Source organism: Fistularia commersonii, chromosome 25 (genome assembly GCF_037954325.1).
Source record: "Fistularia commersonii isolate RoL2024-O1a breed Wild chromosome 25, RoL_Fcom_v1.0, whole genome shotgun sequence".
Lineage (NCBI taxonomy): Eukaryota > Metazoa > Chordata > Actinopteri > Syngnathiformes > Fistulariidae > Fistularia > Fistularia commersonii.
In genome coordinates this window covers 9,390,177-9,417,945 of record NC_141308.1, presented here as the reverse complement: position 1 = coordinate 9,417,945, position 27,769 = coordinate 9,390,177, and the positions used below count along the sequence as shown (strand labels likewise).

The following is a 27,769-nucleotide window of genomic DNA, read 5'->3' as shown; positions in this document are numbered from 1 at the left end:
TTTTATCAGCACCATTACATTTTCAGATTTTTTACTGATACTAATACTGTATACAGTGCAGAGGAAAATGTTCCACTCCAAATATTTTCATAGAAACCGGTGAGTGTGATTTATTTTCATTCCAACCCAGTAATATCTGTCTTTTTCCAATTTACTGTCCAGGAAACCTTGGAGCGAGTACTTATAATTCAAGTGCAGTTCGAGGCTAATTTGACTCGACTAAGATAAAAGATGACCCGGCTCAACCCTGTCACAATGGGCTCATCACAGCATCTCTCGCAAACACCCATTAGCTCAATGCCGACATTCAACGAATCCAGCCAGCCATGCAGCTTGGACAGACTCTGAATATTGCCATTTGGCTCCAAGGCCACTTGGCAGTGGTACAATCTGGGGTGGGTCGCGGGCCGCTGCATAGAGCTGGACAGATAATTAGGGACGCAGGCTGGATCTGGCAGAAGGAGCGCAGAGCTGGGCGGGGAAAGATACAACCCATGGGGGGTGGGGGAGAGTGATCTAGTTCAAAATGAAAATAAAATAAATGGGGGGAGGAGGAGGAGAGAAGTAGGTCACAAAAACAGGAAAAAAACATAAATACACTTGCTATTTTATTCTAATCAGCATGTTCAGGACTTTGAATACATACAAATCTAGATGATCTTATATAAGAAGAGCAAAGGAACAAAAAATCCTGAATTTCAGGTGGGTAAAGATTTGCGAGGGAGAGTCTTGCATACAAATGATCCAAGTAATTGCAACAATTGTGAGTTGCTTGCATTTCTTTAATCTTGTAGCCATGGGGAGGTGGAGGGGGGGACCATAAAACCCAGCAATTTCTTTTTGAAGAGAAACCATCTTTAGTAGGTGCTCTATATTTTTTGTGGCGACGGATATGTTAATTAAAATGTCGCCTGGAGAGTACAGACTTCAACGAGGGACTGTGAGCCATATCTTTACAATAATTTATTTATAATTCTTTATGTCTCAGGAATCTAATCTAAAGATTTTCCTGATATTAGCATTGTACATATAAACTGTAAAAAGTGATCCAAGCTGTCAAAAAAGTGACGTGAGTGAACTAATAAAGACTGATGATGCGCAGAATTGTTTTTCTTTGAAATACCCTGAATATGTGAAAAGGCTGTTTGCATTATTCTTTGATAAAGTATTAAAAAGACACTGCATCAACTGGTATGAACGAGTGCAATCTGCAATTTGTGGCATTCATGACAAATGCAATGGTAATTCCCCAATACACCATGTTAAATTATGCTCCGCTACAACACAAACGCACGCATCCACCTTTTTTCACAACAACCTAAGAAACATGTGTTGTCTTCAATACCTAACATCATCTTCACTGCTGCAATTAATGAAAATCTATAAGGCCAATTTCTTCTGTAAAAAGAGAGACAAACATCTCTTCCATTAACATTATTACTAAGCGTTTGGCTGAACATGTAGATCAATATCATATCCAGTAGTCCATTTTTTTGGCCTTTATAGCTTAAGCATGAACAGTCTGCCGTCTAACAAAGTGAACGCCTACAGCAAGTGAAACATGACATCTTTCCTGATAAATTCAATTTCATGTTGTCAAATGGCTTGGGATTTTATCAACAAAGTTTAAAACTGAGCGCTTTATTTCCCAACTGTTATCTCTTGGGTGAAGTAATTTTGCCACAGACTTCATGATTAGATCACTTTTCTATATTCTCACCATCCGACTAATTAGCTTAAAACACCAAATGTTGTGTGGAATGTGTTGGCTTTCAGCCATTTAACGTTATTACATTTTGAACACAAAACTGAAAGCTCAATCTACATGCTCTGACTCGTACAGTCATTCCCAAATGAATTCAACGATGTAAAATTACAAAACAATCTAGTTTTCAAAGAAGAACCACAGTCAGAAACACTTTGCCAGGAAAAGCAGCAGAGACAACAGGAAATGAGCATGGTATATGTGGCACAACCGACTAGTACATTAGCATTAAATTATTTTTAAGGCAGGGCGTGGAGCTGAAGACCCACACAAAGTAAAGGGTGTTTTACAGTCACACGATTTGTGACTATCCCCTACATGTTCAATCACCTAAGAGTTTTAATCAACTTCATCTTACTGCAGATTATGTTGGTGAGTCAACACCTAAACGATAGTCTTCGACTCGCCAAATTCACGGCAACGTCTACTTTCTTGATTTGTCCAACTACACAACAGTCCTGTTTCGCAGGGTCTCATAGATCGCAGCCATCTATGATCATAGCTTGGCTTTGCCTGGAGTGACCTGAAGGTTCTGAAGCTTCATGGCCATGCCCATGTTTCCAGTAATCTTCAGCATCCCCTTGAAGAAGGCCTAGAGAGACAGGAGTTAAAGGGTGATATTAATTAGAGGAGAAATTATTAGTTTTTGCAAGTCCCGGATATGTCTCAACTGTTTGCAGTCAAGTCCTAAGTAGAGTTGCAGGTCAAGAATGTCAGGTTTCAAACCTGCAACCAGTCTGATCCAAAGAAGTTCAGTCCTAATGTGTTTTTACAAATATAATGCCAAGGCAGATATCACATCCAACAGAGCATAGATTTTAATCAATTAAAAAAAAGAAAATAATAATAATAATAATAAATAATGAAATAATGAATGCTGTAGCTAAAAATGGGTTGATAAATTTCCTTTTCTGAATCGAATTAAAATCTCAAATATTTGACCTGTATATAATTCAAGGACAAGTTGACTGGAGTCATGCCTTGCATTCTAATACCCTGGTAGACTAGATAACAGAGGTCTTACCTATTTCAGCAAAAAAAAGAGCTCAAATGAACTTAGTGAGAGACAGCAAATGTTCAAAGAAAACAAAAAAATGGGCTTGTTCTGGTTATGTGTTGTAAGATGTGACACACCGTTTGTGGATTCAACTGTCCAGTCATGAGATCCAGGAGATCAGCATCACTCATGGAGATGGTACAGTCTGCCTTTTTACCTACAAGAAAAAAATTAATTTACCGTAATTAATAATTGAATCAAAATCCAAGTTCCACTGAGCTACTTTCAGAAAGCTAGCTTGAGTCTGCCGTGCTCTGAGGCTTTCTGAGAATCTGACACTGCCTGTACTGTCATTATAAGACCAGGAAATGATTTCTACCTCAGGCACATGGATGATGATGATGATGATGATAGTGATGGTGATGCATCCCTGTGCTTCAGGCATCAGACAGTAAAGTAACCTAAAGTTAGTTTGTTTTCTATCAAATTCACATTACTTTTTTTCCCCAGGGCAATCTTTGTGATTGTACAGCCCAGAGACAGAAAAAAGACACTTGTTCAATGTTAGCCAAAAAACACACTTCAAATAATGCAACCTGTTTGATGAAAGAAAGGAATCATTCTGATTCAATGGGAAAAGGTTGGAGACGGAATCTGACAAAAGACTGTTTTCCTGTTCAGAAAGCAAAGGTTAGAACTGTCAGATTGAAGTCTGGCAACTCTGTCAAAACTCCAGAATACTGTTGACGTACAACTAATATTGTTGTTTGTCTTCATTCCAAAGTTAAATTCAGAGTCAAGCTGCAAATCTTGGTGTTTGATTTTGATATACATTACAGGTCAGAAGAAAATCAAGAGTCGGTGGCTTAATTTTAACATCAAAAAGCAAGTGTGTTGTACTTTTTTTTAGTATTTCACTATTACAATTTAATCATTCACAAATACACCATTTTGCTATGTCACCTCAGCCAGTACCCGGTTGAAATGATTCTTCTTCCATTCAGATTGTCTATGCGTAAAATATGTTTTTCTTCTTTAAACCAAGGTTAACAGATCCCTATATTTGCATTGTGATCAGTTTGAATCATTGTTTAGCCAATGGTTATGGTGTTTGTTCCCCATAGATTTATCACACAGGCTTTACAATTGGAGGTAGCTGGTGTTTTGGGTTTTTTTTGTTGTTTTTTTAAATGGAGCCATCAAAATAGGTACACTTGTAGAGCTATAGGCATCTACACATTTCGGGATGTGAAATGTCATGCCTGAGTGGGCGCTAACTTGATGAACAACCTATCAAAGACTGTTTTTGACTGAGGTGCAGTTACAGAGCGAGTGTTCTGTTGGCCATGGATGATGAGGTAGAATAGAAAGACACCCACCATCGAAAGACACCTACTGTTTTCCACAAAGGATCCCCCCCCCCATCTTGAAAGGGTGCTGAGTTATGAGTCAGTGCAGTATAATGAAAATGTAAACATCTTAAACCACTAGAATGAACCAAGACATCAGCATGCGTGAGGGACCATTTCAGGATACTTCTGAAAATATTTCCATTGCAATCCAGCAGCTATCCTTTAGAGATTAAGTATCAAGGCACACAGCAATTTTTCATAAACTATTGCTGTTGGAGATGCAGTAATAGCATGACGGTGTGCAGCTGAAGAGTTTTTCAAACATAAAAGCCTAAATAAATGACCATTGTATTTGCGTGACAGTTGTTTGTTAGCAGCTGAAAGTCAATAGAAATCCTTCAACTTGCTTGTTTCCCCTCTTGTCGTTGGGGATTTGTGAGAGTGTAGTATCCTCGTTAATATAAAGGAGATTTGTGTGAATCTTCTGGGAGCGAAACAAAGACTTATATCCATATCATAAACCCAAACAGTATAAAAATGAATAAAAATTAAAAATGATCTAATCTTGTAGTCTGCATTGCAATTTAGTTTATAGATCAATAAAAGACACAGAAGGACATGATTTCAAGTAAGTTAGATAGCGTTGAAGGGATAAATGACGAGCGTGAAGCCCTCGGGTTGTTTTCAATTATTTTTTGATCAATATCTCATGATTGCATTGAGCAGCAAGTCTTGTAGCAATCGTCAAAATGAAGCCTTATAAGGCCGTATCAAATCAAAACAAATGTTTACTCAGAACAAGGTGAAAGCTAAATAAGGTAACAGCAAGGAAAAAGTTTCTTTATAAAAACCTTGCAATATTATTGTAACAATATTATTGTACTCCGGTGAGGATGCGTACTTGGGTCAGTGGTGACAGAGCCTTTGCCATTTTTCACATCCACCAACCATGTAGCCTCCATCCCATCTGGCCCATCTTTCACTTTGAAGGCAAACACTCCACCAATCTTCTTGACAAGAGTCTCTCCTTCCTGTAAGAAATTATAAAGAGAAGCTGTTTAGCCGCTTGAAATTGTTTTTACAAAAGGTTTTTGGAATTACGCAATTTAGGGGTTGTTTTTTTTCCCCCCCCACAATGAGGCGTGTGGTCTCCTGCAACCTCTGCCCTTCTGGCTTCAGCTCCTTCAGTGCCACTTGATAATGTCTAGAAGTGTCTGAAGTCAATGGCATTGTTCGCTTTGACTGAGAAATTCAGGTTTTCTCTCTTGGCCAGTAGGAACCCTCCAGTTGACATTTTACATAGGTTTTACCTTAAATAAGGAGAGTAAAAGACATAATGTGTCCATATCCAAACATGTTTCTGTTAGTCTTTTATATTTTCCATTCTTTGGACCTCGCTGTTGAAATGGACTGAATTTAAATTATGTTTTTCAAAATGTAATTCTAAGTCAATTCCTTGATTTATCTGATTGGCAATCTGGATCTACTGCCCGATTAACATTTGTCGTATCATTGCTTCATGCACCTGAACACAGCAGTAGTTAACCCTTACCAAACAATGAGAATATTGAGACACTGTGCTACCTATTTAGCAGTAGTTTTCTTTTTGTAATATTAGGAAGGATCCTTTCTATCCTGGACAGAGGAGTCCATCTGCTGTAGAAATATACACAAACAAATGCAAATGGAAAAAAAAACACCAATTACAAGGTTGGGGAACAACTTAAAGATCCATTTGTCAGGCTGAATGGTATGACATTAACTTCTCCATTCCACTCTTTTAAAGTCCTTCTCTCATTGTTTTCAAAGCTTTCATTTTGGATTGGCTAGTCATGATGGATCACTCCCATTAACTGTATCAAATTATGACATTCCTTCAAATTTCTTAAATCTTAACTAGTTAGCTTCCAGGCAGTTAACAGATGCTATGGAAGCATGTAGGATGTCTGATACCTTTCAATTTGGCGTTTATGACTAACACCATACTGACATTTGCCCTTTGATGGCTACGGGTTACATTATAATGGCTGATGCAAAGTGGTTTATAATTTTCCATGCACGCACCACCACTATGACCCTATTGCATATGCATGTGCAGATAGAGGTGGCAGATTTACTTCTGCTGTGCCGTGAAAATGTCAAGACTCAATTATGTAGTAGAAACTCCGTAACCACTCATTCCGACTAAAGAGGTTGAATGTTGGAGGTCCTTAATGCACCGCCAACAATTGCAGCCAAAACAGAGCAAATTGTTGAAGTGAATAAATCCACAAACAACATCACATTAACAGATGACACTGAAATTTCACTCCCAAATTGTGCAATACACTCACCATTTCTCCCTGACACTACACTTAAAAACATGTTTATTTGGACAGGGTTTTTGTTCAGCAACCCCAACAAAGTTTGTTGTTAAATAAACAGATCTACTGAGTAATGTGCTGTTGCATTTTGTTATATCCTGCAGCACTAATTGCAATTTTTGCACATATTTTGCTGCCTATTTTGGCTTGACAACTCTGTAGAGTGAAGCAAAAGCACAGGGCAGAAAAAACTTGGGCTTCATAGGAAAGGGAGTACAGCAAAAATGTTTTCAACATGTGAAGATGCTTCCTTTTCCCTGAATGTTATATCATTTCCAGTATGTACTAGTTCGAGTACCACCTAAATGTTTGAACCTATGGGATATGGAGATTTCAAAGAAGATAGGGGCCCGAGAGTCCAATTTATGAAAACCATTGAAACAGAGCTCAACAGACACAATGCTCTGCAGGCTGCTTTTAGGAGGGGAAGCTATAGACTCTGGTTCAAGTGAAAACGAGGGGAACACATTCAATGTAACAAAGCAATTTCAACTGAAATGCAAACTTAGAGAGAAAAAAAAAAAGAGAGAATCATATGGTTCTTCTAAGAATCTAGTTTAAACCTACACCAAGGGCAGTTCTCAGAGACAGGCAAGATTTGACCAGATTGTAATCAGTATTAATGGAAAGCAAATATGACCATTGATGCACAACAGAAATCATTTATCAAGGCTCAGTGTATTGTAGGAGAGTGCTTCATCTCATAGTTGTCTTGAAAGATTACACCTTAATTATGGATAAAATCCATGGAGAAACTGGATATGGAATTAATGGATAAGAACATGCGCATGTGCCTCCCCATCATTATCCAGTATTGAAATCAGAGGCAATCACTGTTGGAAGTGAGGGAGTGAGGCTTGAGGACAATTCAGGGGAGAACACACTTTGCTGTTACCTCCATTAACTCAGAAATTAAATTTGTATTGTTCTCAATGAGATGAAAAGAGGTCCAAGTGGAAGAAGACCGCTTTTAGGAGAAATACAACAAAAGTGTCTGCTTTTGAAAAAGAAATGTATTTCTACCGCAATTATTCAGTGCAAGAAAACAAGCAGTGACTGGTTTGTCTTTAAATAATTTCTTCGGCATAAAATCACCGTTTTACAAATCTACAACTTTGTGTTTTATGCTGTACAGATGTAGGGATAGATGGACTTCATAGTGACAGCTTGAGAATGTAGGACAAGTTCTTCACATTGTTTTGTGTGGACAATATTTGTTTTGGACGATGAATATCAGATAAATTTGTCCTTCAACCAACAAGAGCGCCAATGAATTGGCCACAAACACAGAAATCATGTCCGATTACTGGGATCGATTTGGATTAAAGTTCTAAGAGAAAAGAGCCAGCAGCTGAGTGGGCTGATGAAAAATAAGGGGACGAAGTAGGATGACAAGGTAAGGTGAATATTCATTTGCGGACAATCTTCAAATATTTGCACACTCAGACTGACTGTAATGTGTAGCGAGCATAAAGAGATGCTATAGTCTTCTATACAAATGTGACAAATTGCTCCGAATTGGTGAAGAAGTAACAAATTAATGATGAGAATTTTGTCTCGCTCTTCAAGTTAGAGACCTTTATTTGTTAATTGGATGCCTGTGAAGGGTCTCAGTCATTCATGTCTTGCTTCTCCCTTTGCAAATCTTTTTGTTCTCAGATGAGAAGGGAAACATCTTTGGAAAAATCAAACAAGTATAGTTGCCGCAGCAGGATTTATGGGTAATGGGTTCCTGCATTCGGTAATGCATCGGGGAGGCGGAAAAGAGTCTCCTGCTGCTTAGAGCTGGTTGTCTTTAATATGAAAGAAAAAAAGATTTGTTTTACTTTTATTTCTTGTTGAATTGTTCTGTTCCTATTCCTTGAGATCTGATTTACGCTTCAAAATAATGAACAATGAATAAGCAGTTGAGTTTCAGTATAGGAGAAGGGCAAATGTAAAACAATGTTCATTTCACACTACATGTGTGGAAATCATGCCACCTGCAGGCATGGCAGCAACTGCTCTCAATGTGCAAGGCCGAAAATAGTACATCTGTGATCTACACAGAAAATGACAACAAAAGGATGTCATTGTTGCCATGAGAGGAATTAATTCTGAATAGAATAGAATGTGCCTTTAGTTGTCCCACAGAGGGGAAATTTCAATTTCTGTAATGCAATGAGGTAGGAGTTAGAATAATTATAAGTTAAAAAACAGTCTTCTTTTCCTTTCAGCTTTTCACTTCAGGGGTCGCCACAGTGAATCAACCTTCTCCATCTCATGGAGTGTATCCTCCTCTCTCACACCAACTAATTTCATATACTCTTTCACTACATCCATAAATCTTCTCCTTGGTCTTCCTCGAGACCTCCTGCCCGGCAGGCTACCTCTCACTCATACACAAATATTCGGTCTTGTTGTGACTAGCCTTCATTCCTCTCCTTTCCAGAGCATATAGTAGAGAACAAGTATTTGATACACTGCTGATTTTTCAGCTTTTCCCAATTGCAAAGCATTTAGAGCAGTGTTCCCTCTAAGCTGCTCGCTTGCGCAATCGCGCACTGCTCCAGCGTTCTCCGGGCAGAGCAAATCTATGAAAGAAAATCTAAGCTGAACTGTAAATAAAATAAATGTGTTTACTTTCTTTACAGTTCAGCTTTGCTGTGCACGGAGTACGCTGGAGCACTGTGTAATCGCACGGCTTAGCAGGAACATTGATGTAGAGGTATGTCATTTTTATCAAACAAAAATCCAGAAAATCCCATAGTATGATTTTTAAGTAATCATTTGCATTTTATTGCTTAAAAGTATATGACATAAGTAATCAGTTAGATTATTCAACAGGATTTTAGAATGAGAAGGTGCTGAAGGAAAGAAGAAAAAGTGTTGCTGTGCCCATATTTAGGAATAAGGGAAATGTGCAAAATTGCAATAACTACAGAGGGATCAAATTGATGACCATTGATTATATTTTTGGAAAGAGTAGAGGACACTGGACAAAGCAGAAGTCCCCATTTCTAAGCAGCAATATGGTTTAATACTTACAAAGAGTACTACAAATGCAGTTTTTGCTCTGAAGGTAACCCCACCGAGAAGGACTAATTGGCATTAATATGCCTTCATGTTTGTCTCCTACTAGAATGTGTTGTCAAAGAAAAACAAGCATCAATAACTTTTAAAATTGCAGATACTAACACATTTTAACCTACAGGCCCAGACATTGTTTTACAAGCACAACACATGCTGAGTTTATGACATGCACTTGTTGTATTGTGTTAACTTTGGCTTTCGGCTGGTGCTAACCTTGACTTGGAAAAGTGAAATTTGTGCTAATTTTTAATTATCAATTTGTGCTAATTTAGGGGCGATTTCCACACAACACAGCTTTCCAAGGGACAAGAACAGAAGACAGTAATGGAAAATTGTTGGTGGATGCAGAAAACATCAGAAGTGCTTTACCAGCAGCTGTGTTCTCGCTGCTTCAGCCCAGATACATTTGATGCATTTAGCCAACCTAAGCAGCTGAAAGACCTCACGGGTACTGCTGGTTTTAAACAGAGACTTAAGCCAAATGCTGTGCCTACAGTTTTATTTCACAAGCGAACAAAAGATCTTCGGGAAACTAATGAAGCCTGTCCAAAGAAACGCCACAAGCACCAGACACTGGATGTTCTCCTGCAAGAATGTCAACAACCCGCTATTCCAGAAGTAGCGTCTTACGACAAAAGACTGAGCACCAGCACAACCAAAGAGGAAGCTTACAACTAGTCACCTGGTTAGTAAACGCAACGGCCCGTAAGTCTACATTGAACAGCTGATGACAAAAAGTGGAGCTCTACCAGTCGGCATAGCAGAGTTGTCTCACACTGTTTGAGTTGTCTCACACACACCAGTAAATCTGCCTCTTCATGTCTTTGCTCGTCTTCATTTTGAGGCTTAGTTTGATTTCTGTCTTCAGTGTGATCCCCCTCATTCGCACCTCTCTTGTATTGGAAGGGTTGCACAGATGACATGGTTTTGCACATTACTAAAAACTGATTGGGACAGAGCACAGTGCAACAATATGATGTCACTACCAAACACCATTGCAATGTAAACAACAATGGCAGCCTGCCAGTTTTTTGGTTTTTTTTAATTGCGTTGTTGTTAAATGTTGAGAAATGTGATTATTGTTTGTGTAGCTGGTAAAAATATTGATCTAACCGGACAACATTATCTTTGAAACAGGGGATCCCATTAATGATACTGGTAGAGAATTACAGAGAAGGCAAGAGGGAGCTGTATTATGCCTGTAGAGATCTTGAAAAACCATACAACAGGGTGTGACGAGGATAGGATCAGAAACAAGTTTATTAGAGAGCCAGCACATGCTAGATGCTTTGAAGAGAAGGTCAGAGAAGCCAGACCGAGATGGTTTGATCAAGTACAGAGGAGGGATAGTGTGCACAAATGGTAAAAGGACTGTCTTAAGTTAGAACCTTTTAAAAATAGGCCTCGCTTTTGATTATGGCAGCATGTTTCTGTCAACGGTAATAAAGCAGGACCGGTGTATCAGCTGCAAGAATATAAATGCATGATCATTTGATCTGCCCTTTACTGATTCACCAGACCAGTGCAACATTAATGACCTTGAATATTTCAAGGACTGGATGGAGTTTGTGTAATTATTTACAGTTTAATCTCCTTATTTTATGAACTAATGCCCCATGGCTCTATCCTGGCTCTACAGACACATGTAGAAACTCCAAATAAGTTCTTAACTGGGCTAAATCCATATTGAAGGAGATAGAATATATGTATTGGATTGAGTGAGGCCATGCATCTTTAATAGTTCTGTGTTGTATCTGTGAAGGGTGTATTTTATGCATGGACCTTATTGTTTATCACTGCAGGTAAGTCTTATGAATTTGTAAAGTGTTTCTTCTCCTTATAGTTTGAATTAATATACCATATGTTTGTATGGCTGTGCTTGCGTGTATGTATGCTGAATAATATTCAAAAGCCAATCTCAACAAGACAGCAGTGAGACACGCAATTTATCTTGTGACTTATTAGATGATAACTGAAAATATAAGGCTCATACAATGACATTATGGATAAGAGCTTCAGAAACTACAATGAGAGCAGAAGTCAGCATTTGCAAGCAGCAGTATGTGTTCATGCCGAGAAAGAGTACGACAGATACAGTATTTGCTTTAAGATTGCTGCTAGAGAAGTACAGAGGTCAGATTAAGCTAAATTGTGCCTTTGTAGACCTTGAAAGCATACAACAGGGTGCCGAGAGATGAACTCTGGTATTGTAGGAGGCAGTCTGGAGTAGCAGAGGAGTGTGTTAGACTGGTGCCGGACATGTTTTGCAAAGTGTGAGACAGTGGTGAGGTGTGGTTTAGGTGTGAGAGAGAAGTTCAAGGTGGAGCTGGGACTACATCAGGGATCGGCTCTGAGCCCCTTCTTGTTTACAGTGGTGATGGACAGGCTGACAGATGAGGTTAGACAGTAATCTCCATCGACCATGATGTTTGCACTTGATAGTGTGATCTCGAGTGAGAGCAGGGAGCAAGTGAAGATTATGAGTATCAGCCTTATATTATATTTTCTGGAATTAATTAATGTTCGGGGGAATTGGAAACTGAAGAATCTGTGCAAGTTTTAATGTGCCTGAGGTTGACTGAAAAATAATAATCTACCTGTGGATGAAAGAGCATATTTCAAGTAACAAAAGCACAGGATGCCAATTTGATCTTTCAAGTCATGCAAATTCACCCAGAAACACATGAAAAATACAGATTTTACATTGTTCTCTATGAAAGAATCCTCAGGAGAGAAGATGATGAATTTCTAGTGATATCTTTCTAAAAAGTAGGATGGCGATTGCATGTTTGTGACTTTGTGGCTTCATTCAATTTTTGTTGCGAATTATTGCTTTCTCTCAGTTGCGGGGGCTGGAAAATTACACTTGGGAGGTTGCAGCACCTATGTGTGGCCACGTAAACACTTAGTGTAAAAGTAAAGAAAAAAAAAAAAACCCATACTCCTTGTATGCAAAGCTAGCAACTGGACTTGATTTCGAAAAGACTTCATGATGATCTGGATGACTTAAGAACCTCCATAAACATATAATGTTAGGATTTGCTTTAAAATTAATTATGTGTTTATCTGTTTGATGGTGTTCAGAGGTCGAGTGTAATAAAACCAAGTTCAATGTGCACAATGAGATGCTGCAGAGGGGTTACTGTGTAATCTGTTGAGGCAGGGGCATGCCTCCACTCCATTTGTCTATTTCTTTCAAAACGGACAGCTGATATTGCTTTATTTCTATAGCTGCGTATTTACCTTGATTTGATGCAGCTTCTTGAATGTTTCAGCAATTCTGCAAGTTCTGGAATTTTATTTATTTTCTACTTGGGATTTAAGTTATGCACTTAAGAGACAAGATAATGTGTTACTGAACTATGCATAACATGAATGATCAGTCCTTAATGAGCATAGTAATGAAAAAAATATATATTTTGTACAACAGAGTGATCTGAGTCTTTTAGTCCTCTGATAGCTCCTTTTATGCCCTGCCCTCCAGCACATATTTGATATATGGAACTGCAATTGATCATTTTAATGAGAAATGAAGCTTAAGGGGGGCACAGGCCAGTCTCTCCCTGAGCTAGCCTCAAGGGTGCACAGACTAGTGTCTCCCCAAGCCGGTCCCAAGCCCAGATAAATGCAGAGGGTTGCATCAGGAAGGGCATCCAGCATAAAACTTGTGCCAAAACCAAACATACGAATCAAACCTAAGAATGTAATACCAGATCAGTCGAGGCCCTAATAATCTACAGGGTACCAGTGGAATTGGGCTACTGTGGGTCGAAGATAGTCAGATAGACTGAGGAGTGCTTAGGGTCAACAGTCCACAGCAACAGAAAGTGTGGAAAAGGGGTAAAGAAACAGGTCCAAGCAGGTTGGAATGGGTGGAGAAAGATGTCAGAGATACAATGCAAAAGAAGAGATCAGCCAGAATGAAAGGAAAGGTGTACAAGACAGTGGTGAAACCAGCAATGTTGTATGGTCTAGAAACAGTGATCATGGCAAAATAACAAGAGGCAGGGCTAGAGGTTGCAGAGATAAAGATGTTGAGTCCATTGGAGGGACAGCACATGGTAGATCTTTTGGAGAGAACCTCAGAGAAGCCAGACTGAGATGGTTCGGTCATGCACAGAGGAGGGATAGAGAACATATTGGTAGACGGATGCTGAGAACGACCAAACAGAAGATTTATGGACAAAATGACTACGTTCATATTCTCAATATGAAGTTAGTTGGTCTGAGAGAGGAGGATACAGAGAATAGGGTTAGATGGAGAAGGTTGAGTCGCTGCAGCGACCCCTGAAGGGAAAAGCCGAAAGATAATTTAGTGAGGCATTTCTTTCTCTGGAGATAAAACTGAATCGCAAGCAGACTTTTCAACTCGTGCAATTGCAGTTACTCAACGTTCTCATTAACCTTCAGAGATTATGGGTATTAAAGTTAACCAATCAACTATTAAAGGAGGGACAAGACCATTTTAAGGAAACATAAAATAATGTGAAACGGTACTACAACTGACTCAATATGCCATGGGACAGACAGACAACAGGAATGCCAACCATAGCTTATTCTGACATCTACCTCTAAATGTAAAGAACAGCCTGTGGAATCAGATGCTAGATGCTTTAGAAATCTAAAGGATGTAAAAGCAGAACATTCTGCTGCAACATATCCAAGCCACTGTGGACAATAAATCTAATACAAAATGGAAGAAAAATTTTTTTTTTTTTTTTTACATTCAATGCTTTTTTTTGCCTTTGCCTTAAAGAATATTTACCTGGAATAACATGCTCCCAGGGTTTTGAAAAATATGATCACTGCATGAAGTTAGATGAACGCATACTTATTTATTAATGAATAATGCAAAACAGTAAGATTTAATGGGCTGTTACCTGCTGCAGATGATTTTCAATCTCTCTGAAGATAGGATAAGCTTTGAATCCTTCCAAATTGCTACCTGAACTGGTGCGAACCGCAGCGATGTGTGAGCTATGGGAAGTGGAAAAAAAAATTATTCCTCGCTCCAAGATAATCAAACGCAAGGCTGCAGAAATACAACAAATAAAATCATCTACAGTAGTTAACACTGAAAGGCTGATGTCATCTGGCCCAGGTGCTACCGACTGATCAACATTATTTAAAGGCAGGAGTAACTAATAGATGCATACTCTGAATCCTGTGGGAATCCCATCCTGTAAAGGGTGACAACCACAGCCCCTCCTAGGCCAATGTTGTGTTGCAGGGCCACTTTAGCTCCGTGGACTTGTCTCCTGTCAGCAAGCCCTCTGAGTTGCCAGCATAGCTCAGCACACTGTGCCAGACCTGGAAGAGTAAATTAAAAAAAAAAAATTAAAAAAAAAACAGATTAAAATGACTTCAATATTACTATGTGTCTGTCCAAAATGTGTTTAAGTTTAAGATTTAGCAAAACAAATTCTATGACAAGCACATGTTCTATAAGCAAAAAATGGGCTGTAAATTACAATTATGTATTGGACGCTTTATTAAGTTCAAAGGTAGAGAGCTGTTGCACAATGAAATAAAAAGCTTCTTTCAGGAGCCCAGGCAATAAAATCCACTATATGAGGATTTTATACATCCTACAGATTCTGTGCAGCAATGGTTTGAATTTCAAAGTAATGTTTAAAGCTACTGATCTCCTGAGGATTCAGACATCCATGAATGCAATGTTATGTGTATTAATGAACTATTAGTACCCCAATGACAGCCTTCATAAAATTTGAAGGTTTGTCTTCTGAATTGGATCAGCAAACAAACTACAAAAATTCTCCCTCATGCTCGAAAAGGAGGGGTGAAGTGAGCGGATGGAATAAGCAATTTTGGGGCTATATGACAGTACATGCTGTACACTGCTCCTGTAATTATATATAAGGAGGCTGAAAAGATATATGTTCACATCAAGAATATTAGGACAGATTTGCAGGAAAATTCCCAGCCTTATTTAATATATTTTCATTGGAATAAAACTTTAAGCCATAATGAAAACAATCCAGAATTTGGCTTTGGTCCTGTCACACGTTTCAATCTTCATATGAAGAGACTTTTCCAAATATTGTCACTAAGAAGGGTGAGGAGTTGACAACTAATCTGACAACTCACTCCATAATCTCACAAGGGTCAGCTTCTGTTGTAGCATTATAGCTTAGCATTTCATCCCATCTGCTTAATGAGCTTTTGCATTTCTCCATTATCCAAATAAGCTCAACGACTTAAGGGTCAAGATCTCTTATGGTGCATTCTTTCACCTTCTGCAGCACTCATGTAATCTTCTCCATCAAGACATTTTGGTGGCAACAATTATGTCTAAATGCCAGCAGGAAATGTACAGTAAAGTCCTCTAGCAATTAAATAAATTACACTGATGTAGTTACCCAGTCTATCAAATATTTCAGAAGAGTCCATTTCAAAAGTGGATAGCAATTGCTAATGAGCTTTTGTAATTTCCAAAGAGCTAAGTGGGATTTTATAAGGCAAAATAAAGCAGTGTTTGACTCAAGAGTTAAAAGGCATGTAAATGCATTATGACCACTAACCACTCATGTGGCCACATTAGTGTATACTTAATGTGATGGGTTCGCCGCCAGGGTCAATTAATTAGCTGTTGAAATTTCTGTTCACAGGCTTCCAGGGGGAAAAGGCTAAAAGCTGTGCGACCAAGATTAGGACCAACTCCAAGGACCAGCTTAGCTGACCAGCACACTTGCACAGTGGGATATAGGAGGAGTTGTGGTAAAAATATTGGGGTACACAGCACTAAGGAAGATGTGGAAGATCTTGACTGCTTGGTGAGTCAGGCGTTCTGTTTCCTCCATGTTTTCCCCTCACAGTTTAATATTTGGAGCGCTCGCGAGGGAGACCTGCCAGAGCCGCAGTCAGATGTCCTAAAATGCAGGCGAGGGATCACTTTTGTACAGTTACAATCCTGGTGACTAACACTATGAGACATGCACCATTTAGTAGCCGCTATTCAAATAGCGTTGCAGCGCTACCACATGGATCAAGGAGGTCAAAAGTAGGTTAAGTAATTTGGAGGTTTCCAATTTAAAACAAGCAGGTGTGAACAAAATCCGCATGTACATGGAAGTATTTATAAGAATTGCTTTAAAGGGTAAAGTTAAATAAAAGTTGTCTTTAATTGTCAGGGGGATGCTTCTTCCTGTAGTCCAGATTTGATGACCTGTTGTGGATCTCTAATTCATGTCAACACAGTCAATGTACCAGTAGCAGAGTTTTGGAAAAATCTCCACACCATAAATGCTCCAAAAAGAACAGATAAATAATTTTACTTAGAACACAAAACACTTAGCATGACATTTTGAGCCAAAAATAGCTGTTCTGTAGACAAATATCTCCGGTAGGCATCTGCGGAAGAGCCTATTTTTGGCTCAAAATGTCATGCATGCGAGAATAGTCATTTAAGTCAAACTTTTTTTGATCCAGCACTCATCCGTAACTGGGCAGCGGATGTGCGTGTGCTTTTCTTCTCTAAAAATGTACCTGTAGCACCCAAAGGATGTCCTTTAGAGATGAGACCCCCACTGGGATTTATAACAAACTTCCCACCATATGTATTGTCCCCTCGGTCAATCAGCTCTCCTCCTTTACCTGTGAATGTATTGAAAGTTAAGTGACCAAACATTAGAATTTCAAATTGATCATGCAATATCAATTATGTTGATACAGTTTCAAGATAAGAGACCTTATGAGGAGCAAGGTTGTTATGATATGAATACATGACATGAAATTAAATTTGGATTGTAAATGGGTGAAGGAATTCAGTTGTGCCTTTACAAATGGGTCTTTGAAGGAAAAAAAGTCTACACAAATTTGTTTTAAATGAGGTCTTAATCACATAAAACTACATTTCTATCTTCATGAACAAGGTCACTTCAAAAATGATGTTATAATCAATAATTTGACAAGGCTAGAAATGACCTGATGTTTTGTGACTACCTGAACATTGTCAGTCTAAAATGGTAGTTTAAATAAACAGTGAAAATTGTTGCTCCAATCTCCTTCCAGGTAAACAGGATTGAGACAGCTGCAGACCTACCTTCTGGGCAAAGTCCCAGAGCCTCATAGGTTATGAGTTCATTTGCTGAAAAGCAATCGTGGAGCTCGATCACATCAACATCACTGGGCTTCAAATCTGCGTTCTCAAAACACTTTTTTGCAGCAAGTTGTGACATGTCATAACCAACCTGAAAAGAAAAGTCCATTTAGTATTTACATTAAAGAAACATTTATAATAATGTTTATTTTCTTCGTATTATGAAACTACTGACAGTGCTCTAAACTTTAGCTAAACATTAAACAGCTTTGCTTAACTAGTGACTGATGCCTTCAGCTTAATGAAAACTAAATTGTTTTAAATGTCAGTGACCTTTAAAAAAAAAAAAAAGAAAGAAATAGGCAAGTCATCCATATTTGCTCAAATGAGAAACGAAAGAAACAAATTCCCCTGAAAATGGTGAGACAAAAGTTACTCTTCTTGAAACCTGAGCTAGAATGAAATGCTGTGAGACATCTATAAATTATTTTGAAATAAAATTCTTCATCCTCTTCTTCCTCCTCTTTCAGCATTTCCCTTCAGGGGTCGCCACAGCGAGTCAACCCTCTCCATCCAACCCTATTCTCTGTATCCTCCTCTCTCACACAAACTCCCTTCATATCCTCTCTCACTACAACCATAAATCTTCTCTTTGGTCTTCCTCAAGACCTCTTGGTAGCTCCAATTCCAGCATCCGTCTACCAATATATTCTCTATCCCTCCTTTGTACATGATCGAACCATCTCAGTCTGGCTTCTCTGACCTTCTCTCCAAAACATCGAACATGTGCTGTTCCTCTGATAGACTCATTCCTGATCCTATCCATCCTGGTCACTCCCAAAGAGAACCTCAACATCTTCATCTCTGCAACCTCTAGTTCCGCCTCCTGTCTTTTCGTCATTGTAACTGTTTCCAGGCCATACAGAATCGCTGGTCTCACCAGTATCTTGTACATCTTTCCTTTCATTCTGGCCGATAGTCTTCTATCACATAGTACGCCCGACACTTTTCTCCACCCATTCTAACCTGCTTGGACCCCAAGTACCTGAAATCCTCCAACTTCTTGATCTCCACTCCCTGAAGCCTCACCGTTCCACCCAAGTTCCTCTCATTCACACACATATATTCTGTCTTGCTGCGACTAATTTTCATTCTTCTCCTTTTCAGAGCATACCTCCACCTCTCTAGATTTTCCTCTACCTGTTTTCTGCTCACTTCAGATCACAATGTCATCTGCAAACATCATAGTTCATGGAGATTCCTGTCTAACCTCATCTGTCACCCTGTCCATCACCATTGCAAACAAGAAGGGGCTCAGAGCTGATCCCTGATGGAGTCCCACCTCCACCTTGAACTTCTCTGTTACCCCTACAGCACACCGTACCACTGTCTCACAGCTAGCATTCATGTCCTGCACCACTTTAACATACCTCTCTGCCACTCCAGACTTCTCATACAATACCAGAGCTCCTCTCTTGGCACCCTGTCATAAGCTTTTTCTAGGTTTACAAAAACACAATCAGTCCCTCAGTCCCAGGCTCTTTCCTTTCCTCCTCTCTCTCTGCTTCCAAACACGCACTCTTCTTCTTCTTCGACCCACAGTAGCCCAATTTCCAGTGGTATCTTGCAGGTCATCAGTACCAATGGCGGTCGTTGTGAACCCAGTCTTCAACCGATCCAGCATGATATGGTTATGGTTGACTCACATATCTGGTTTTGGCAAAAGTTTTACACCGGATGCCTCTCCTGACGCAACCCACTGCATTTATCCGGGCTTGGGACCGGCTCAGGGAGATACTGCTCTGTGCCCCCCCCAAGGCAGGCTTGCAGAGACACGGGCCAATGCCCCCCTGAGGCTGCATTTATTTTGAAATAAAATTGGTGCTAAAAATCAGTCCCCATTGCTGATGATGTGATGGGATTTGAATGCAAACAAGGAAAAACAGAAGCCAGCAATACAGATTGGAATTCTCTCCTTTTTTTGACCATGAATTGCCAGAGATTGCGCCATCATTTGCGCTTTGACTCCACAAGGAAAGCATTTTAAGCTTCTGATCTAATGCAGAGCAGACTTTCAAGAGCCAAAAGAATTATGGTACTGACAATTTTCAACTTGACATATTTCTCACCATTTTAATGCAGCTGTTTTCATTAAAAGTACTGCCCATGTCTGTCACCATCTCCTGTGCCAGAATCTCCACTGCCTGGTTCTGCAGATTGTGATGCCTTACAAAGTCCTCGCTTGCCAAAACCGCTGCACCGGCGCCATCTGATGTCGGGCTGATTAGACACAAGCATCAAACATGATGAGAATCTATTTGGCAAGATGTGTTTTCAGAAACAATTTGCAAAAGGTGACTAACAAGAAATGCAAGACTTGCTTACCAACACTGCAACAGAGTTAAAAAGTCAAACACTTTCCTGGAGTTCATCACCTGTTCCAAACTGTATTCATCCTGAAACTGTGAAAAACTACATAAAGACATATTAGTATTGATTCAAAAATAGTTTATTTCAATTTTGTTAAATTTGAATTACTTTTTAATAAATTTGCATCTTACGGGTTGTTGGTGGAATGCTTGTGGTTTTTCCAGGCAATTTTTGCAAAGTGTTCTGCTTTAGTTCCTGCAAAGATGTTCACCATGAAAACAAGACAAATCACATACAAAGTATGCTGCTCTACTGTTGTCATGGCAACAGCATTTAACATACTCAGTCTTTTATCACCAGCTTCACTTTCGTAAAAAGCAACAAGAACACTATTGCAACCAGAAAGCTGACAGTACACCTGACTAATTGTTTTTTAAGCATATCTTCTAAAGTAAAGAGAAAGAAAAAGTATTGAATCCTCTTTTTTTTCACTTCAGTTATTTTCTCTTATCATTCTGAACTTTTTAATGAAGCAGTTGACATGACTGCTATGTGCACATTGATTATTAATTTATCATCAGCTTTGAAGATTCTGCAGTATCCCAATAGAAAACTGCTTTTGATAGATGACTATTTCTCGCTCAAATGCGATCTAGTCCTGCCACAGTTTTTTTTTCTGGGGGGGGTGAGATAATTGAATATACATCACTGAGGATGCATCCCAGTTGGGTTAGCAGCTCAGCCTGTATCTTTGGTGAGAGAGAACCCAAACAAGCTACGGAAAGCCCTACAGAGAAACCCCCAGGAGATCCCGAGAGAGCGGGAGGATGAGATTGCCAATCAGATGTACCAAAGGTTGATGACCCATGCAAACAGACAGATGACAAAGGTGAAATGTATTTGCAGAAAGCTGTGCAAGAACCATAGTGGCCTGAAAATCCAACAGACCAGAATGAAATTTTTGTGGTGGGAGAATGAGGTACAATGCGCAGGTCCTGCTCATGGTGAGATGCAGGAGGCGCCCGGCCAGGAGCCAACCCACACAGCCCAGTCCCTCCACGTAGCTGAGCCTCACAATTCCCCAGCAGCGGATTAAGTGGCTGCAGTTTGAGGAGGATGTATCAAACATCCAAGACACAGCAAAAGGAGATGCTGACAGCCAACTCCAAACGATGACCATCTTCATCTTCAGCTATGCCGTGGAAAGATTTGGGCAGGTAGAGAAAGGGAAATCCAAGCCCACCTCCTACATAATGAACCCCAGAGCCACTAGGATAAACCATCTGTGCCAGGAGCTTCGCACTCCAAAAAAGCAGGACAAGACTACTACTATACATATGTCATGACACAACACAATCTACTACTCAAAAACTTTCAGTGTGTTACAGTCACTTGTAACACCTGTGAGATTCTTTGATTGTATTAAAATACAGTGCGTACCATATTTTTCCATGTGCTCCCGGCCAGCATTGCCAAACATCTGTGCAGCTGGTGGAGCTGCCACCAAACCAAAAGAGTTGATCATCACCTCCATGTGCTTGTCCATGGGGCTGGTCCTATCTGTGAACTACAAGAAATATTTGTTTGGGGGAAAAAAAAACAAAAAACATTTGACACTGATTTTCCCCATTTTCTTTAAAGTAAGACAAATGTGATCTGGATGTAGAACACAAAAAAATGTGCCACACTTGAATGTCAAGAAAGATTCATAACACAAGATCACTTTAGTATGAATCAATATACACTGAGCCACATCCTTTCAACGCAGACTAAAGCAGCACAGTGATGATTAGAATACTGTGTGTGATGTAGTAGAAAGAGTCTGCAATGAGGGGTAGAAAATGTCCTGGTTCTGTATCATTAACTTCTGTAACATAATACAAGAGCATCAGTAGTGTGTGGCATCTGTATGGTAGGCGGATGGTAATTTTTCAAATAAATGACAACCTCCTCGGCCTCTAAAGCAACGAAGCATAACATTTTTTATATGCCTTTTTAGTTAATATACCTTCGAGGACAAGGAACCACGCTCCATCCTCTCAAACCCCAGAGCAAGGACACAGTCGGCAAGGCCTGCAAATTCAGTTCAAAGTGATGAGCACACCTTAATCTGATATCTTACAAAAACTTAGATGACACACTATTTCATTATATTTCTTATTCTTCCTCCGTTCTACTTTTATCTATTACTGTTATGTTTTTGTACTTGAAACTCTGGCACAGCACTTTCCTTTGGGATTAATAAAGTTGTTCTCATCTCATCTCTCATCTCATATTTAGTTTCATCTTGTGAAAATATTCTGCAACACAATAAAGCTTGACATAAATATTACCATGTCATAACACCTGATGCTAGAGCGGGCATGTCCTAAGTCTGGCCCGCAGGCCAAATGCAGCCCGTGTCCAAAGTTGCACAAGCCCCAAGCCTCTGTCATAAAATCAATAATATGCTGCCGCCAGCACTGTTGACCACAGTATACAAACAGTGTACAAAAAGGTATTTTCTATTTCACCAGAGGATGGGAGCAGACCCTTGGCCACACTCTCACCGCAGGAAACTTTGACCCTTGTAACAAGTGGGGCTGCCGCTTTCAGGACAAGTGGACATTGGAGTATTTCTTCACCGAAATACGAAACATCTGTGTCTGCCTAATATTACGGAAGACTGTGGCTGATTGGGGATTCTTGGAAATTTTGTCGTTCAAGGATTTAATATGACTAGAATGATAAAATTACCAAAAGACATGCCAGAAAAGACTGAAAACATTTTTAGATAAAAAAGTTGTTGAAAGTTAACTAAAGTACAGGTTTTAACTACCCCTTCACTTTTTTGATGATTACTTCTTTCCCTGAAAAATTCCATGCCACAGAAATCACTTTTGAAAAAATGCTACAGGTAAACAAAATCAAAAATAAATTTTTAATTGTTGCAAGTATTATAAGATTTCCCATTACAAACTATAAATTTGGGGTGGTTTATCGATGTCCCTTGGCTCACCTCCCTGCACCAGCTGGCGAGCCATGAAGAGAGCAGTGGATCCCGTGGAGCAATTGTTGTTGACGTTTATGATGGGGATCCCAGTCAAACCCAAGCTGTGGTAAATAGCCCTCTGCCCACATGTGGAGTCACCTGAGAGAGTAATGTGAAGAAATCAACATTTAGGACTTAAGATGAAAAAAAAAATTTAATATAAATATTGTACCACATGAGAGGCACTTATGCTCAACAGCAAGGTCTTACCATAGACATATCCCACACAGGCCTGTTCAATGGCAGAATAAGGAATTCCTGCATCTGCTAAGGCCTTTTCACCTGAAAGGGTGAAGTTGTGATATGTCATAAAGTGTAAGTGTACAGGTTATACATTTTTCAAAATATTCTGCTATCTCTTTTGAAAGTCTGAACAATGTCCATACTAAGTGAAGATAAGCACCTGCTTCCTTGGCCATATCTGGATAGTCATAGTTGTCTCGGGCTCCAGGCTTGTCAAACTGCAACCACATACAATAAAGCAAAGACTATGGGATGGGCCATTAGGAAAATGGAAATTAATTTATTCAGATGCTCTTTTCTTTCCAAGATCAGTTTACATCTGTGTGACCATGTGTGTTTACATGAGATTTTTTTTGTTATGAAACGCTTGTTTTAGGCTTCTGGTCTTGATTCCCCATTAGCAAGAAAAAAATGTTTATAATTAGAAATTTCTATACAAATCTTGCTGCAAAGTTTTGTGGGTGATTTCCCAATTTGTGCCAACTTAACCTACCGGCTTAACCTACACCTCCCCCCCCCCACACACACACACATCTTCACCAATCAGAGGAGTTTGTTAAACAACATACAAACTTTCACTGTGGTAGCCGTTTTACGCTACTTTAAGGTAATGCGTTTATTTAAACTACATGAATATTAGCAATAGAGACTATAGAATGTAAAAAAAAAAAAAAAAAAAATGTTTTTTTAACAGGCTTCTCTGATTTGTTTTGTTGAAATTCTGTTTCCATGAAAGAACTGATATGGATTTAATTTGTGTGCTAAAATAAACAAGTGGCATTTCTGCATCTAATTTCTTCCATCTCGCTTTAGAATAACTACCCATTTGAATGCTGTGAAACCATCTTTTGCTGTTGGTATTGTTTATTACTCCACGTTGCAGAAAAGGCGCACACAAATTGTGCAGGGAATGGCCCTGTTTATTCAATGTGCTTGCAGTGTCCTGGACGGAGGACACACTGTCCCCATTTCAGCCACACAGACAGGAAGCAGCCCCCTAGCAGCTACAGCAGCCCAGCAGGATCAAGTGGCCAAAGGCAAAAGAACAAGAGGTGTGACGCAGACTTGACAGAGACCTGAGTAGCATTCTGGTACTTGCCTTTCGAGGCAAAGTTGAGGACAAGCTAAGGGCACTCAGTAACATCTGCTTCCAGGATTTCAAAGACAGGTTTGGGGAAAGTATAGTGAAGTGAGCCACAGTCCCAGCCCAGAAAGGAGGGAGTGAGAAATACATAGAGGAGGTCCTATGCAACAAACGCCAGCTACGGAAAAGGTGGAGGAAGGCATCCCCAGAGGAAAAACCAGGCCTCAAGCTTCTGTGGGAAAAACTGAAAGAGAAACTTGCAAAGCTTTGTCACGCAGACAGGATTAGGAGCCGGAGAAAGAGAAAGAAGGAAAGCCTTTTTCAAGGATCTCTTCACATATGCCAGACAGCTGCTTGATGAAAAACAAAGTGGGAAGCTGAACATCTCCAGAGAAGATTTGGAACAATACACAAGTAAACACTATACCGATGCAACCCAGAGACACCATCTGGTTCCCTTGGCTACATACCTCGTCCACCACCAAGGGCATCGCCTTTGACATCTCCCCACCAAGGCATAGCGAAGTTGCAGAGGTCCTTAGAAAACCAAGGCGAGCCGCAGTACTAGGACCCAACAGACTCTCCTATAAGTTTTTCAAGAACTGTCCACAAGTGGCAGCGATCTTGTGGAAGCTCATGAGAGTGACTTGGAAGAAGGGGTCCATTCCAGCCAAGTGGCAACAGGCAGTCGGTGTATTCATTCCCTAAATAGTTGAACTCCACCACCATCAACCAGTTCAGAGGCATTGCATTGCTGGATGTGAAAGGAAAGTTGTTCTTCTCAGTCCTTGCAAGACGAATGACCAACTACTTGAAGAACATCGAGTACATCGACACAAGTTGACACAGGGCTGGGATTCCAGGGATGTAATGAACACTCAGCCATAATCTTGGAACAGATCCAGCGAGCCGAGAGGGAGCGGAGTGACCACCATGTGGTGTTGTTGGACTTAGCTAAGGTGTACACATCAGTACTACACGATCTGATTGACTTTGCACTGTAATTCTTTAATCATCTTTCATCATCTTTCAGCACCATCATAGACAAGTACTTCAGCAACTTTTACATGTGCTTTACCCTTGAAGGCTTTAAAACAGGATGGGAACAACTGGAGGTTGGCACCCGCCCTTTACCTCAGAGTCTGTCAACATGGTTCAGGAGCAAAGACAAATGCAGGCCTCCAGCACATCCTGTCTTCATGCAGAGTGGCACTGTCACAGGGACGCCTTAGGTGGCGGCACAATCAAGTGCTAAGGAACGTGGCAGAGTGCCTGGAGACGAGCAGAGAAGCTGCGAACACCTCAAACAGCCAACCAACAAGTGTCTCCTTTGTGTGACCGGGGGGGAACCAACAGAAGGCACAAGGGGAGTCAAGATCACTGCAGAGTCCTGGAAAGGTGTGGGAGATGCGCTTTGACCCTGGATAGGCAGCTCATCTTCCCAAGTGAGATCACCGAAACAACTCTGAGACCAGATAGCGTCATGTGGTCCACAGCTGCCAAGCGGATCCTCGTCACAGAGTTGAAGGTGCCCTAGGAAGAGGGGATGCCAGCTTCCCATGTGCTAAAGCAGCTCAAGTTGCATTTGACCCCCAGCTAGGGGGGGAAACATTAGTGAATGATGGCACCAGCCATCAACACCACATCTGACCCAAAGTGCACAGGAGGAGGTGCGACAGGCAGATGCCCAAGCAGGATATACCACCTTTAATCTGTATACAGTACTAGGTAGAGTTAGGGTGGTAACATGTAACCACAACATGGTGGGTTGCTCTAGTTTTGACAAGGCTTGCAAGTTAAATACTTTACTTAGGCCTCTTTATTGGTGGTTTATAGTCAAATCCTCTGGCGATAATGGTCATAAAGTTATCCTTAGCTGTCAGGCAACCTTTGCAACGCAGTGTGCCTCGGCTCAAACTTGAACTATGGACTACAGCAGGGGTCGACAACCTTTACCACTCATTTTCCCCTCAATTAAGAAGACAACGGGAGCAACACAACCCTTTTGAAATTTAAAATGAATTAACAAGGCATATATGTTACATATTTTTTGCCTATATGCAAAATAATTTTGTTAATATGACTGAAGACGACGAGGGAGAGGAGAAATAATGAGACTGATAGTTGGTTAAGACTCAGGACTCTGGAGTTCTGGACGGCGTCGAAAGCTTTAGCCCTAAACTTACTTATCAAACACAAGCAGGCTGGCCTAAATGTTATAGACAGGCTAACATAGCAGGCTATTGTTTCGAATCAGGGACTTTCCAGGTTTGGCAAGAATGAAATGAGAATCGAAAAGCACCAAATTATCTAGAGTTTACTTTTTAAAGTGGGAGTGGATCGAGTGGGTTCATCTCAATGCGATAATTTGTTTATCACCGATGCTAGCAAGAACCCCCAGATATTTACCTTGGTCATACCCACGCCGATGACAAGCACCCTATTTTTCTTTCCTGGAGCCATTTGGACTTCTCTTCAGCAGCTGGTGGTGGAGACAGGCACTTGAGTCAGCAGGGAAAAGCAACACACTAACACAACTGCACAGCTGCCATCATGGAAAGATCGTCTACATTACAACATAATGCTTCACTCTGTCAGTGGAGCGGGACCTTTAGAATAAAACCTTAGGACGTTGATGACGTAGTGGCTATTAGGTGCCTGTGTCTTTAAGCCACAGCGTCGTCATCGTCACAAGTGACTGATTTGCACCAATCACGGCCCCGATTACTCCAAGACGCGTGGCGGATTTATTTTGGTTTTGTTTTCTTACAATCTTAGGCGGACTGTTCAGTTGTCTCTTTAGTGTCCGAGCACGTAGAGATCTGCCCGTCACGGGAATCTGGCAGTTTATGTGCAGTCTCGCCAGTTTGCTTTGGTATGTAGCTGTGTTATTAATCAAGCAAGCTTCACCTGAATATATTGCTGTTGGATTCAATGTTTCCCCTCGCTAAGCTGCTAGGATGTGTCTCCGGTATCCTGTTTGCACAGGTTTTCAGCTGACCTCAAATACGTGAGGCTGTCTGCGTCTCCTGTTATGACGGTCCACCATCCGCCTATATGCCCTACCCTGCCAGTGTTTTGAGTGATTGCAATTTTGGACAAATTACTGGATAAATTAATAAAAGGTTAATTGTTCCCCTGAGACAGTCTCTCCATCCTCGCCAGATCATGTGCGCCTTGCATTAGTGGATTGATCACACACACACACGCAACAATGAGATACGATCCATATCATTCCACACCATTCCACATTGAACATCTATTTCCTATCAGTTAGTGTGACTCAAGTGTATTTGTCAGGTGATGATGGCCACAAAATTTGAGAAGTCAAAATTACGGTTTTACAGGTACTCAAATCATTATGCTAAACCTTTGCATGGATTGTGATTATTTTACAACAAAGTCTGAAGAGATAACTCCTTATGGGGAAATT

General features: G+C 40.2%; 1 protein-coding gene across 1 annotated transcript; it reads right to left on the bottom strand.

Annotated features, from left to right (window-relative positions):
- Positions 1-591: 591 nt before the first annotated feature.
- On the bottom strand, positions 592-27,225 carry scp2a (sterol carrier protein 2a). Its single transcript, XM_086172342.1, has 16 exons — positions 26,746-27,225; positions 23,413-23,470; positions 23,220-23,291; positions 22,977-23,108; positions 21,987-22,051; positions 21,419-21,545; positions 20,170-20,233; positions 19,994-20,080; positions 19,738-19,888; positions 17,612-17,759; positions 17,056-17,163; positions 14,706-14,859; positions 14,430-14,526; positions 5,016-5,145; positions 2,900-2,979; positions 592-2,357 (listed from the first exon to the last, which is right to left on the bottom strand). Exons 1-16 carry the CDS (start codon positions 26,797-26,799, stop codon positions 2,262-2,264), a joined length of 1,623 nt encoding a protein of 540 aa, XP_086028468.1. The 5' UTR covers positions 26,800-27,225; the 3' UTR covers positions 592-2,261.
- Positions 27,226-27,769: the final 544 nt, after the last annotated feature.